A 12,883-nucleotide genomic window follows, 5' to 3' on the forward strand; every position below is an offset into this window, starting at 1 on the left:
ATAATAATAATAATAAAAGTAGTTTATCTATTCTTAGTAATAATAATAATAATAATAGTATAGGTAGAAAGAAAGAGAATAAAGTAGCGTAAAAGTCTATTAGTAAGAAGAATAAGAAAGTTAAGTAGAAGAATAAAGTAGACTAGAAGTCTATAGTAGAGAAAGAAGAGAACGTAGTAGTAGTAGAGGTAGAGAAGAAAAAAAAGAAAAAGAAGAAGTTAGTTAGCGCTCTTGCGTTAAACACTAGAATACTACTCTCTAGTTTTTTTATCTAATCTTCTAGTAGTGTATTAGTAATAATACGTATATAGACTAAGCTAGCGTTAATAAAAAGTTAATATTATACTTACTTTTTTTCTTTCTATAGAAGAGAAGCTACTAGCTAGAAGCTTTAGCGCCTAGACTTATAGTATAGAGATAGTTATAATAGTTATATATTATAGACCTAGTCTAAGAAAGTAATAATAAGCTATATTAGTACTATTATAAAGATAGATATAAAGGTATAGCGCCTTAGTAAAGACTACTATAAGTAATACTATAGAAATAACTATAAGTATTAGGTCTACTCTAAAGAGGTAGAGACGTATATTAAGTATACTCTACCTATATATACTTATTACTAGTTTATACCTAGTCTAGATAGCTACTCTCTTTCTTTTTAAAAGAAGAGTAGTAGTATATTATCTAAAAGAGGTAATCTACTTTATAGTTACTAGCCTAGGTCTTTTCTACTAAAAGGTCTACTTAGATTTAGTTCTAGTAGAGCTAGTGCTAGTAGCTTTACTACCTAAGATACTATAAGGTAGTACTTACCTTAGATAGTTCTAATTAACTCTAGTTATCTATATACCTAGCTTAGGTTAGTAGAGAGGCTTAGTGTAAGTATATGTAGTTATTAAGACTAGTAGAAAGAGCTTTTCTTTAGTTATAATAATAGTAGTAATAGCTCTAGTATTTAAGGTAGTCTAATAAGTTAGTTCTTAGGCCTTACGTACGTAGTTTACTATTAGCTCTAGCTAGTTTAATATACTTATATAGATAAAGAGAGCTAGTATCTAATAGAGGCTATCTACGTAGGTTACTTAGTATTAATAATAGTATAGTATATAAGAGTTAGATAGTTTAATAGATCTAGTAATCTCTTACTTATCTATTTATATATTATTCTTATAGTATTATATTATGTAATAAAATCTAGATATAACTAACTATTATCTTTACTATAAAGAGCTACGTTATAATACTATACTTAAGCGCCTTTTCTTAAATAGTAGTAATATATAATTAGCTAATAACCTAATATAAGTATATAGAAGTTTATAGAAGTTTATATTACTATACTTAGTAGTATAGTCTATATATAGTAAAGAAAGAGAAGTAGTCTATATATCTCTAAGTATTTATAGAATATTACTAGTTAGCTTATAAGTCTCTAGAAGTTTATAGAATATTACTAGTTAGCTTATAAGTTTCTAGAAGTTTATAGAAGACTTATAAGCTAAAAAAAGCTAATAGTAATAAGTATAATTTAAATCTAAAGGTAAAAAAAATAGTAACTTTATATATAAGAAATTGCCTACCTAGTAGTTAAGCTAGGTATCTTAGTTAAGAGCTAGAGATTACTAGACTAGTAAAGAACTAATATACTAAATAGTAGTACTATATTAGGCTATTATTAATAGAGAATACCTAGATTTAAAGCTCTATATAGTATATAAGTATAAGAAGCTAGTAGAAATATAGAGTTATAATAAGTAGAGACACTATATTAATAGCTATAACACTAGCTTTACTAGTATAGTAATATAGTATATAGGTGTAAGAAGTAGGTAATTAATAAAAAGTAAGAAGTAAAAAGTAATAAGTAATAAGTAATAAATATACTATTTTTTAAGACTATAATCTTACTTATAGCTATTAAGACTTTAGTCTATAGTAATTTTATACTATATAATACTTTCTATATTAATAATAATAGTAGTAACTACTTTAAAATATCTACTCTTAACTCTCTTCTATTTAGCCTTCTATTTAGTACTTTACGCGCTATACTTTTAGTACTACTACTATAGTTTATTACATAGTAGTAATAGTAGTACTAGTAGTAGAATAAGCTCTACTAGAGTAAGTTAAGGTCTAGTATAGTTAAAGAGCGTAGGTAAGCATAGCACTACTATAGAGTTAGTAACTATATACTAATAGTAATATAGCCTACCTTAAGACTATACTTAGTATACTTAGTATCTAGTAGCTATACTACTATTAATAATTACGCTTACGCCTACGCCTACACCTATTATTTCTACTTCTACCTCTTCTACGCCTTTAGCGTATAATAATAATAATAATAATAATAAGAAGATAGATATTATACTAAGCTAGATAGAGATTTTAGTTACTTTTATATATAACGTTATATAGTAGTAGTAAGAGTATAGTAGATAGGTAATAATAGATATAGAATAGCTTACTCTTTTCTCTTCTTTATAAGGTATAAGTAAGTAGTGTCTTTATAGTACTACTACTATAATATATAAATATTTACTAGCCTTAGAGCGTTAGCTTCTATATTCTATTCTAGCTATTTAGAGTACTACTAAGAGAAATAACCTAGGTATTAGGTTAGAGTAGGCGTTATAGGTTAGAGTTTAAATACTAGCTATAGTAAGAGAGTAGAGTTTAGTTAGTTAGAATTAAAGTTATTACTATATACTTCTCTTTATATATATTGCTATATACTTATATAGATAGTAACACTAGTTCTAGTAGTCTATATCTTCTTACTAGTAGACTTACGCTATAAGTAGTATATCTACACTAAAATCTATCTCTTATAGCGTTAACGCTTTATATAGTATAGTTATATTACTTATAATATAAGTATAAGAGGTAGATTTATAAGTAGAAAAGGCTAGTAAGAGTGTATTATAAGTAAGAGATTATCTAGACTAGTTATAGCTTATTTAGATTATATAGAGAAAGATTATATTAAAAGTTAATATAAGATATAGCTATAAGGTTATCTATATCTATTTATAAGGCTACTTTATAGAGGTCTAGTCTAGCTAATAGCTTACTAGATTAAAGAGTAAAAGTAGAGAAGAGAAAGAGAAACTTATAGCTAGTTAAGAAAGAGTATAAGATAATTAACTTCTATAGTAATAATAAAAAAAAAAAGAAGCTTATAGCTAGTTAAGAAAGAGTATAAGATTATTAACTTAATTAGTAATAATAAAGAGTAGAAGCCTATTACTAATTACTAGTGTATAGTTAAAAATAAATAGATACTAGTAAAATTACTTAGAAAGTAGAAGCTATAAGTAGATTAGAGGCTAAATAATATTTCTATAGCTAGAAAGTCTATAGTAGTATTAAAGAGAGTATAAGTAGAGTTAGATTTATAAGTAGCGCTTACGTTACCTTAATAGACTCTAGAGTAGTAGATAAAGTTAAGGCTAGAAGAGTTTTAATAGCCTTAGAGAGAGTAGAGAACGCTAACTTAGTACTTTATAGATACTTAGTATAACTTAGAAAGTTACTACTAGAAAGTCTAAATAATATATTACTAGTAAACTTTCTAGTATTAAAGCTATAGTTAAAGTTAGAAGCAACGTTGTTGCTCTAGAAAAGAACTCTAGTAATAATAAGCTTTTTTTCTAGCATTAAAGCTATAGTTAAAGTTAGAAGTAATATTATTACTCTAGAGAAGAACTCTAGTAATAATAAGCTTCTTCTTTAGTGTTAAAGCTATAGTTAAATTTAAGAGTAATGTTATTACTAGAGTTTTTAATAGATAGTAGAGAGAGGTTATATATATACTTAATAATAAAGTACTTAATCTAGTAGGTATTCTAGCGCTAGAGAGTTAGTTAGAGTTAAAGTACTATTATTAAAAAGGTAGTTAGAGATAAACTTAGAGCTAGAGCTATCTTCTACGCCTAAGACTACTACTACTCTCTACTTCTCTTACTATAAGTATTATAGTGTCTTATCTCTAACTAAATAGTTAGTCTATATAACTTAATTACTATACCTACTAGAAGTATCTTCTTAAGTAGCTATAGACTTAAAAGACGCCTAAAGGCTTATAACTAGTGTACTTAATAATAGCTTTATATAGTTTATAGTTATTCTTAGAATACTACTTATAGTAGATATATATAGTAAGGTTAATAATTATAAAAGAGTTAGTAATAAAGAGAAGATAGTTAATAATAGCTTTAGTAGCGCAGTGTATAGGCTTAAGAGGCCTAGAGGCTTATAGCTAGTGTTATTAATAATAATAACTATAAGAGAGTTAGTAATAAAAGAGAAGTAGTTAATAATAGCTTTAGTAGCGCTAGTGTTAAGAAGATAGTAAAAAGTATTATAACTAGTAACTTAATTACAGCCTATAAAGAGAGGCCTAGATATTAAAAAGAGTAAAGACCTTAATACTATTACTAGTATACTCTAGCTTATTAGACTTATCTCTAACTATAATAGTTAGATTATCTATAAAGGCGCGTTCTTACTATACTTTTCTAGAGAGCTAGAGTACTTTAGCTTATTAGGCTTATCTCTAACTATAGTAGTTAGATTATCTATAAAGGCGTATTCTTACTACGCTTTTCTAAAGAGCTAAAGTGCTCTAGCTTATTAGGCTTATCTCTAACTATAGTAGTTAGGTTACTTATAAAAGACGTATTCTTACTATACTCTCTTAAAGAGCTAGAGTACTCTAGCTTATTAAGCTTATCTCTAACTATAGTAGTTAGGTTACTTATAAAAGGCGCGTTCTTACTATACTTTTCTAGAGAACTAAGGTTAGAGATAACATCTATAGTAGAGAGCTAAACACTAGTATTATTACGCTAGCGCTATAGATTAGTAAGGTTATTAAATATTATAACTTACTTACGCTAGGTCTTATAACGTAGATAAGCTCTTCTATATAGCTTAAAGATATACTATATATATTATATAGCTACGCTATATTTATAGAGGTTATTTTTCTTCTTAAAGTTAATATACTCTTTAAGTATCTTCTTCTACTTAGCGTAAGAGAGTTAGTAAGAAGCTTAAACTAGCTAGAGATATACTAAGTAAACTTAGAATTAGCCTTAAAGTTATTATTATTAGTAGTAATAAACGCTACGTAATTAGCTATATTTAAATCTAGTTAAAAGTGTTACTAGTACTACTATTATATCTTGTGTAGAGTAACGTTATTAAGTAGACGCCTAGTAAATAGAAAAGTAACTAGTATAGCTATATAGTTTTTATTTATATATTAAGTTACGTAGTTATACTTTATTAAATATACTTAGAGTAAGTAGCTTAATAGTTAAAGTCTTTTATATAGAAGTACCTAGCTATAGAAAAGAAAAGATCTACTAGCTAGCTAGTATAGCGCCTACTAAGCCTACTAGTAGAAAATAGAAAGTATTTCTATAGAGAGAGATCTAGGTTTAAGTTATAGTTTATCTATTTTTTTCTATTTTTTTTTATTCTATAGCTAGAACGCAAAACTTCTTAAAACTTATAAGCTAACTAGTAATATTTTATAAACTCTTTAAAACTTATAAGCTAACTAGTAATATTCTATAAACTTCTTAAGACTTATAGACTAACTAGTAATATTCTATAAACTTCTTAAGACTTATAAACTAATTATCTAGTAGTTCTTATAGAGGTTATAGATAAGAGATTTACACTTTTAGTAGTAACTACTATATTAATTTAGTAATTAGCGTATAGGTAAAGCGTCTATAAAGCTAGAGCTAAAGAAGGTAGCGCTATATATACTTAATAATAAGGTATCTAGTTAGTTAGATATAGCTTTATCTTAGTGCTTTAGTTACTTAGGTAGTTAGTTAGCTATAATAGCGTATTAGTAAGGCGTCTATAAAGCTAGAGCTAAAGAAGATAGTACTATATATACTTAATAATAAAGTATCTAGTTAGTTAGATATAGCCTTATCTTAGTACTCTAGTTACTTAGGTAGTTAGTTAGCTATAATAGTAATATATAGTCTTCTAGCCTTCTTTAGCTCTATAAGTAATATTCTTACTCTAATAGCGTAAAGTAGAAAAAGATAGCGCACTAGCCTAAAATAGTAGACTACTAGAAAAAAGAGGTAGAAAAAGAATAGTAAGTAATAGTAAGAATAGAGACATGTGCGCTATACCTCTAGTAATATTATCTACTCTTCTAGTAATGTTATAGAATAGTTCTAGTTTAACTAAAAGAGAGGTATATTTAGTAGCTAACGTAGTAGGCTTCTACTTAATAGAGTTTCTTTAGTAGCTAACATAATAGGCTTCTACGTAATAGAGGTTTCTTTAGTAGCTAATATAATAAGCTTCTACTAATAAATAGTTATTTAGTAGCTAATAATATTTATATAGGCTAAATAAGTTAAAATAAATTAAGTATAACTTCTTATTCTCTTATATACCTAGAATAATTAGTAATACTAGTAATCTTATAAAAACTTCTAAACTAATTCTTTCTAATAAGTGTAACACTAGTAATCTTATAGAAAGTTCTAAGCTAATTACGCTAGTAAGACTTATATATAGCCTCTACTAGCCTTAATATTAATTCTACCTTAACGTAGTCTTAACTACATAGTAAGTAGATAGTAACTTTATTAATACTATAAACTTATATATACTACTATATATTTCTATAAACTTCTATAAACTTATAGAGTATATTATATATAGCTATACTAACTAGAGGCTTATATAAGATTAAGCTAATTAATACTAGTTAATAGATATTTATTAGTAGTAGTATCTACTTAGCTATTATAGCTGCTGTAAGTAAGGTTAGCGTACTTACTAATATTAATAAACCTATTATAACTATTACTAGGTATTACTACTAATATACTATAAGGTAGAGATATTAGAGTATAAATATACTAAGTATTAAAAGTATTAACGTTAGCCTTAAGACTATTTATACTATTCTATTAGATATCTACAGAATTATATATTCTACTACTAGCGTTAATAAAAGCATAATAGCTAGTATACGTATCTAAGAATAGGTTCTAACTAAGAAAGAATATATTATAAATAGCCTTATTACTTATATACTTGCCTAATATAGATTCTCTATACTAACACTTAAGTTTAGTATAAAGTTTACCTAGATACGCGTTACAAAGAGCTTACTACTAGAATATAATATTAAAGTTATATATAGAGTTCTTTTAGTTATAGAGGTTAAGCTTATAACTATAGTTAAGGTACTTAAAGTATAAATTAATAGCTTTAAAGGTAAACTACTACCTATACTAGTTTATAAGACTTAATAATAATATTAACTACTAAAGAATAGGCGTATTTATAGAGAATAGATACTATTAATAATATAATATTTCTCTACTATAGTTATACTACTTTACTCTTAAGAATATAATAATAAGAGAATCTACTAAGCGCTGTAGTATACTAATATTACTATACTTAACTATATAGTATAGTATTAAGAATAGCTTAACTTTCTATAGAAGCTAATATATAGTATAGAAGTTAATGTCTAGGCTAGAAGACATTTAAGCTAATAAAGTAAAGGTAGTAGATTAGATATTTTTAATAAGCTCTATAAATTATAGCGCTAATAGGTAGAATATAGTATTTCTAACTATCTTACGCTAGAGATTCTACTTAGTATTAACTAGTAGTAGTCTATAGTCTCTTATAGCTACGTAAAAGAGTACTTTAACTTATAAAGTAAACTTCTAAGTAATAACTAGCTTTATTAAGTAGTACTTTACGTTATTTCTAGTACTATATAAATAGTTCTAACGCGTTATATTAGTAATAAGAGAGTATATAGTATAAAAACTAGAATTAGCTACCTAATAGGTATAGATAATAGTAGCTAATAAGTTTATCTAGACGTAGAACTAAGTAGAAAGTAGTTAAATCTACTACTATCTATTATATAGTAGCTCTACGCAACGCTACTTCTATAAAGTAGACTATATATAGTTAGTAGTAAGCTAGTCTCTATAATATAATATAAGGTAATAAGTAAAGTTATTAACTTTATCTAGCTTATTAGTAGCCTTTAAACCTAACTAGCGTAAGAATATATCTTTATATATAGTATACGTGCTCTTAATAGTACTCTTATTCTATAGAATACTAGTAAATTACTAGTACTAAGTAATGTAAGGTAGTAGCTATTTAATAATAGAAAAAGCTAAATAGAAAGAGTTACTATTATAATTAAATACTACCTTTACACTCTTTAGATATAAGCGTTAGACTATATTAGTAATAAGTAAGCTAAATATATAACGCCTAATGTTGTTAACTCTAGTTAACGCTAGACTAGTTATAATATTATAGAGAGAAAGAAGTATAGATAGATTATATATATCTTAGATAAGTCTATTAGTAGGTAACTTATTATATATAATAAAAGCTATATTAGTAAAAGCTTAATAGCTTACTATATAACTAGCGTTCTTATATTATTTATAATTTATAAAGTTAATGTTATTATATATAATAACTATATAGAGATTGTATACCTACACCTATAATTAACTCTACTACTAGAGTTAATAAATAATATATAAATAGAAGATTCTAGAAGATTATAGAAGTTTTAATAATATTATAGAAGTTTATATACTAGAAGTAGTTATATAAAAAGAGTGCTTTACTTATATAAGTTAACTAATCTTATCTATTTTACTATTAATATAATAGTATGTATAGTATATACTAAAGCTAGTAAGAATCTTAATAATATATTAGTGTACGCTAGATCTCTATAAATAGAGACTAATATAGGTAGGTAGTATATTTAACTTCTTTTTTGCGCAAAAGAAGTACACTATACTAGTAATAAAGTAGAGTTACTACTATAGCGCCTTATAGTTTTTTAAAGTTCTCTTTTACTTTTTATTTTCTAAATAGTAAAGAATAAACGCGTACTAGATAGATACGCGTTTCTTAATAGCTTATATAGTAGTATAGTAATTAACTACGTTAATACTTATACTAGCTTTAAATATACTAAATACTTTCTCTTTTATAAGTTATAATAACTTATACTTATAAGCTAATAGTATATTCTTACTATAAATACTATAGTCTAACTATAGAGTATACACTACTTTAAGTAGTATTTATTATTATCTCTTATAACTACTAGCTCTTATACTATTTATTATATACTACTTTATTATTTATATATAGATAAAGTTTTAGAATAACTATTTATATTATTAAAAAATCTTAACTACTTAAGTTAACTTACGCTGTATAGATACTTACTATATATATAGGCGCTAGGTATAATAAGTTTATTTACTAGTATTATCTTTTATTATAGTCTCTTTAGTAGTATTTATTAACTTATTATTACTACGCTTATTATAGGCTTTATTTTACTTATACCTTAGATATAGCGTAGGCGTATATATTTAACTAAGATATTATAAGCTTAGAGACTAGAGAAAGAATAGTAGTAATAATATAAGTATTAATAGAGAAAGTAATACGTAAGTAGGTAAACTAGGTATAGTAATAATAGATATTTTAAATATAGTTAAAAGAGTATAGTAAGCGCTATTAAATAGTGTATCTAATATAATAAAGTAATATTATAATGTAGATAAAGTATAGAGTTAAAGTAATAATAGTATATTATTATAATACTAAAATTTATATTACTAATATTAGCGCTATTTTTTCTTAGATACTTTATAGAAATTTGCGTTTAAGCCTACTTATTAGTTTAGAAGTTTTATAGTATTTAATACTTTTATTTTTTAGGCTATAATTAGCTTAGTAGCTTTAAAAAGTTTTTAGCGCTACGCTAGCGCGTTAGCGCAGCGCTAGCGTAAGAGTTAAACGCACAGAATCTTAGAGGAGCGTATAATTTATGAGATAACGCGAGGCATCCCCGCCTGCCTTACCTCTTTCCATCTACAGTCATCGCAGCTTCATCTCCAAACGCCACGTCTACGATGCGCGATACCTACACGGATGTTGCCTCATCATGCCGTTCACTCTGATCGTCGACGAGCTCGGCTCGCGGCCCCGAGAATCCTCGTTCACAGCTTTTCAGCCCCTACGATAGCCTGAGACTATCTGCATTGCTCACCCCAGTCTCTCAGCAGTACTGCGTCCTACTATTTGTGAACACGGTGCGCCCTGCAGTCGTCGATCTACCGCGATACTTCGGGAACGGATGACAGTCTGTCTGCACCTAGCGACCTCCCTGGATGGAGTCTAAGACCTCAACGGACGTCGGCACTTCAGTCTGGTGCGGTCGGTTTCTCAGATCTTCTCCGTTTCTTACTGGAAGTCGGTCCTTCGGAGCTACTTTTCCTCTTCTCTCCAGACATGGCTTCACCGGCAATCGAAGTATTGGCCGCCTTCCCAGGATCGACAGCTGATTTGGACGTTTTCGGCCGGGCTTTGAAGAAATAAGCAATCGACTTCTTGCCTCCGCGTGGCGAAACTCTGACAAGCGGAACGGGGTTGACTGTATCTTTGTTATCGTTCGCATCTGGTGCCTTTTCCGGTGGTCGCGAAAACATGATACCATTCGAGGGCTTCCAAAGATTGACTTCCGGGCCATCGTCTTCTCTGGCTCTCGATTCTGGGGTGGGCCCCGAGTCTGACTTCAGCTTCTTGTTGGCGTCTTTCGACAGGTCTCTTGATGCATCAGTGTCTACAGAACTTTCCGTACGACCTGCCGAACTGGCCGAGCTCAACCGATCCGGACTGTCTTCGACAATAACCTGCTGCGGTAATGGATCCGCAGTAGTCAACGTACGCCAAGCTCTTATACGGCTGACGAGCTTGTGTTGATCGTCTCCGGTGGCCCTGCGGTTCACAGCATCTTTCTCCATGATGATACCGGTATCACAGCTCTGCAGATCGATAGACTCTACGAAGTCAATGCAATTCTTGGGAATTCCGAGTTTGCGAGCTTGCTCATGAGCAGCTAGGTAGTCGGTTCTGGCGGCCTGCAAGCTTTTCTTGTCAAGTATCACGTCTCTGAGAAATCCCTTGTTGAACTCTTCCCGGATGCTGTTGGAGGACCTCGAACCATTTGAGTTTTGTACGGCCTTGAGGTACCTGGCTCCTTCTCGATCGTAATTATGGCAATAGTTCTCGCATCGATCCCGGGCCCGGATAAGATCTTTATGACGACGTGAAAGTCTCGCTAGAGCACTGAGAACTTCACTACGCGGATCAACAAGTTTTCTCTTGTCAAAGGGCGTCTCTATTTCTGCTCGATGAGCACTAGGCCGGTCATTGCGCTGTTCCGGCCTCTCTTTCCCAACCTCCCGTTGGCTTATTCGGCCTGCCATCTCCTCCCGATTATCCTGGTTCTGGCGAGATAAGCTTCGGGTTCTTTGCCTCGGTAATGCTCGGGCTATCTTTCGTAGAGGCATATGTGCATCTGCCCACACTTGCTTGAACAACTTCTCTACGTCCAGCCAGCGAGCTTTCATTTCAAAATCATTACCGCTCCACTGACCCTCTATTAGCCTGATCGTTCCTTGGGCGCTATTCCGAGCCTCGAGTGCGCGTCGACGATGTGATTCCAAATCTCTGTACTCAGCCTGGTCCTCATCTTCAACTTGTCCTTCCCTTCTCAAATTGGCAAGGCGCCTTTCGATTCTAGCCACAGCTTCGGTGTGATCGACTTCTAATATCTTGGCTCGCTCATGTCGCTCCTGCCCTGCCAAGTAGGTCTTATGCCATATTTCAGCGAATTGAAGCGCGCGTTCTAGCGACGTTGCAAGCTCAGGTGACAATCGGATAGCCAATTTCGATTCTTCCCCCTCTTTGATCGGTATAATAGCGGCGGGTCTACTGGAAATGAGTCTCTCTGGGTCATAATCACCTTTTAGCTGCCAGGGGCTTGCCTCAGCTTGAAGTGGTGAGGCGTTGTCACCAGTTTGGGGTCTTCCAGCAGCGCTTGATGATGGTTCGCTACCTCTGGCTTTCGAACTCACACTCGTGTTGCTATCGCCTCCATATCTGAGACCTGCTCTCCGTGGGGTTGAAGCAGTTGGGTTGCGACGTACCCGCGATTCGTCACTATTGTAATAGTGATTGGTTATGTTATAGACGTTCATATTGCGTCTGGACTTGTATATATCGCCCTTTTCCCTCCTTCTGGCGGGATGGAAGTCGGCGGTTGAGTTTTTCTTTCGGCCATGACGCGAACTGGTCCTAGCCATGACTAACGTAACGTCTGTGTTTAATGATTGAGTGGCTGGGGCGATCTTTTGAGACACCTAAAGGCTTATTACGAGGGGCAGGTGTCAAGATGACAGTGGGGTGAGGCTTGCTAACATATTTACAGACAACACTGGACTTGCCGAACGAACAAAGGGCCGTTCCTTTGTTCAATTCTCCAAAATTGTCCACGTAGCCGGGACCACTAACAGAGCCATTGTTACAAGTTCAGTCATGACGATGCTTGGCTATGATGTACTTAACTGTTGACTTCAGGAAGTGGTTGCTTTCACGGTAGTCTGTGAATAGAGATGCCCCACGAAATACGGGCGCATCGAGATATATGGTCTGCCATGGAGACCTCGGTCCATATCGCGATGTAATCTTACGTATCAATTGACATATTAAGCAGGGTCTTCTCATCGAGTTCATGTCGTCCTGCACGCGTACGCTAGCTGGATCTTTCTCTGCCTGTCCGCTAGCGTGGAGCGAGCCTTTCGGGTCGTAAGTGGTCGTGCACCCACTCATAGACTCTGCACGCATCAACGCCCAAGATCAATTGCAAACTGCTAACGGAAGCTTCTCGGCGCGGACACTGCGTCTCCGGAGCGATGCTCAGTGGTAAGTAGATCACTTCGCTGTAAGCGGCTGTTGCTTTGTTCAC

The 12,883-nt window shown here is 31.4% G+C and overlaps 1 protein-coding gene across 1 annotated transcript; it reads right to left on the minus strand.

Moving 5' to 3' along the window:
* Positions 1–10,277: 10,277 nt before the first annotated feature.
* On the minus strand, positions 10,278–11,486 carry J4E83_004205 (uncharacterized protein; the record flags this gene model as incomplete). The annotated part of the gene is made up of 1 exon (XM_049331135.1): positions 10,278–11,486. The coding sequence occupies one exon, from the start codon at positions 11,484–11,486 to the stop codon at positions 10,278–10,280; it is 1,209 nt and encodes a 402-aa protein (XP_049189681.1).
* Positions 11,487–12,883: the final 1,397 nt, after the last annotated feature.

This window comes from Alternaria metachromatica, assembly GCF_023757995.1.
Source record: "Alternaria metachromatica strain BMP 0045 chromosome Unknown scaffold_7, whole genome shotgun sequence".
NCBI lineage: Eukaryota > Fungi > Ascomycota > Dothideomycetes > Pleosporales > Pleosporaceae > Alternaria > Alternaria metachromatica.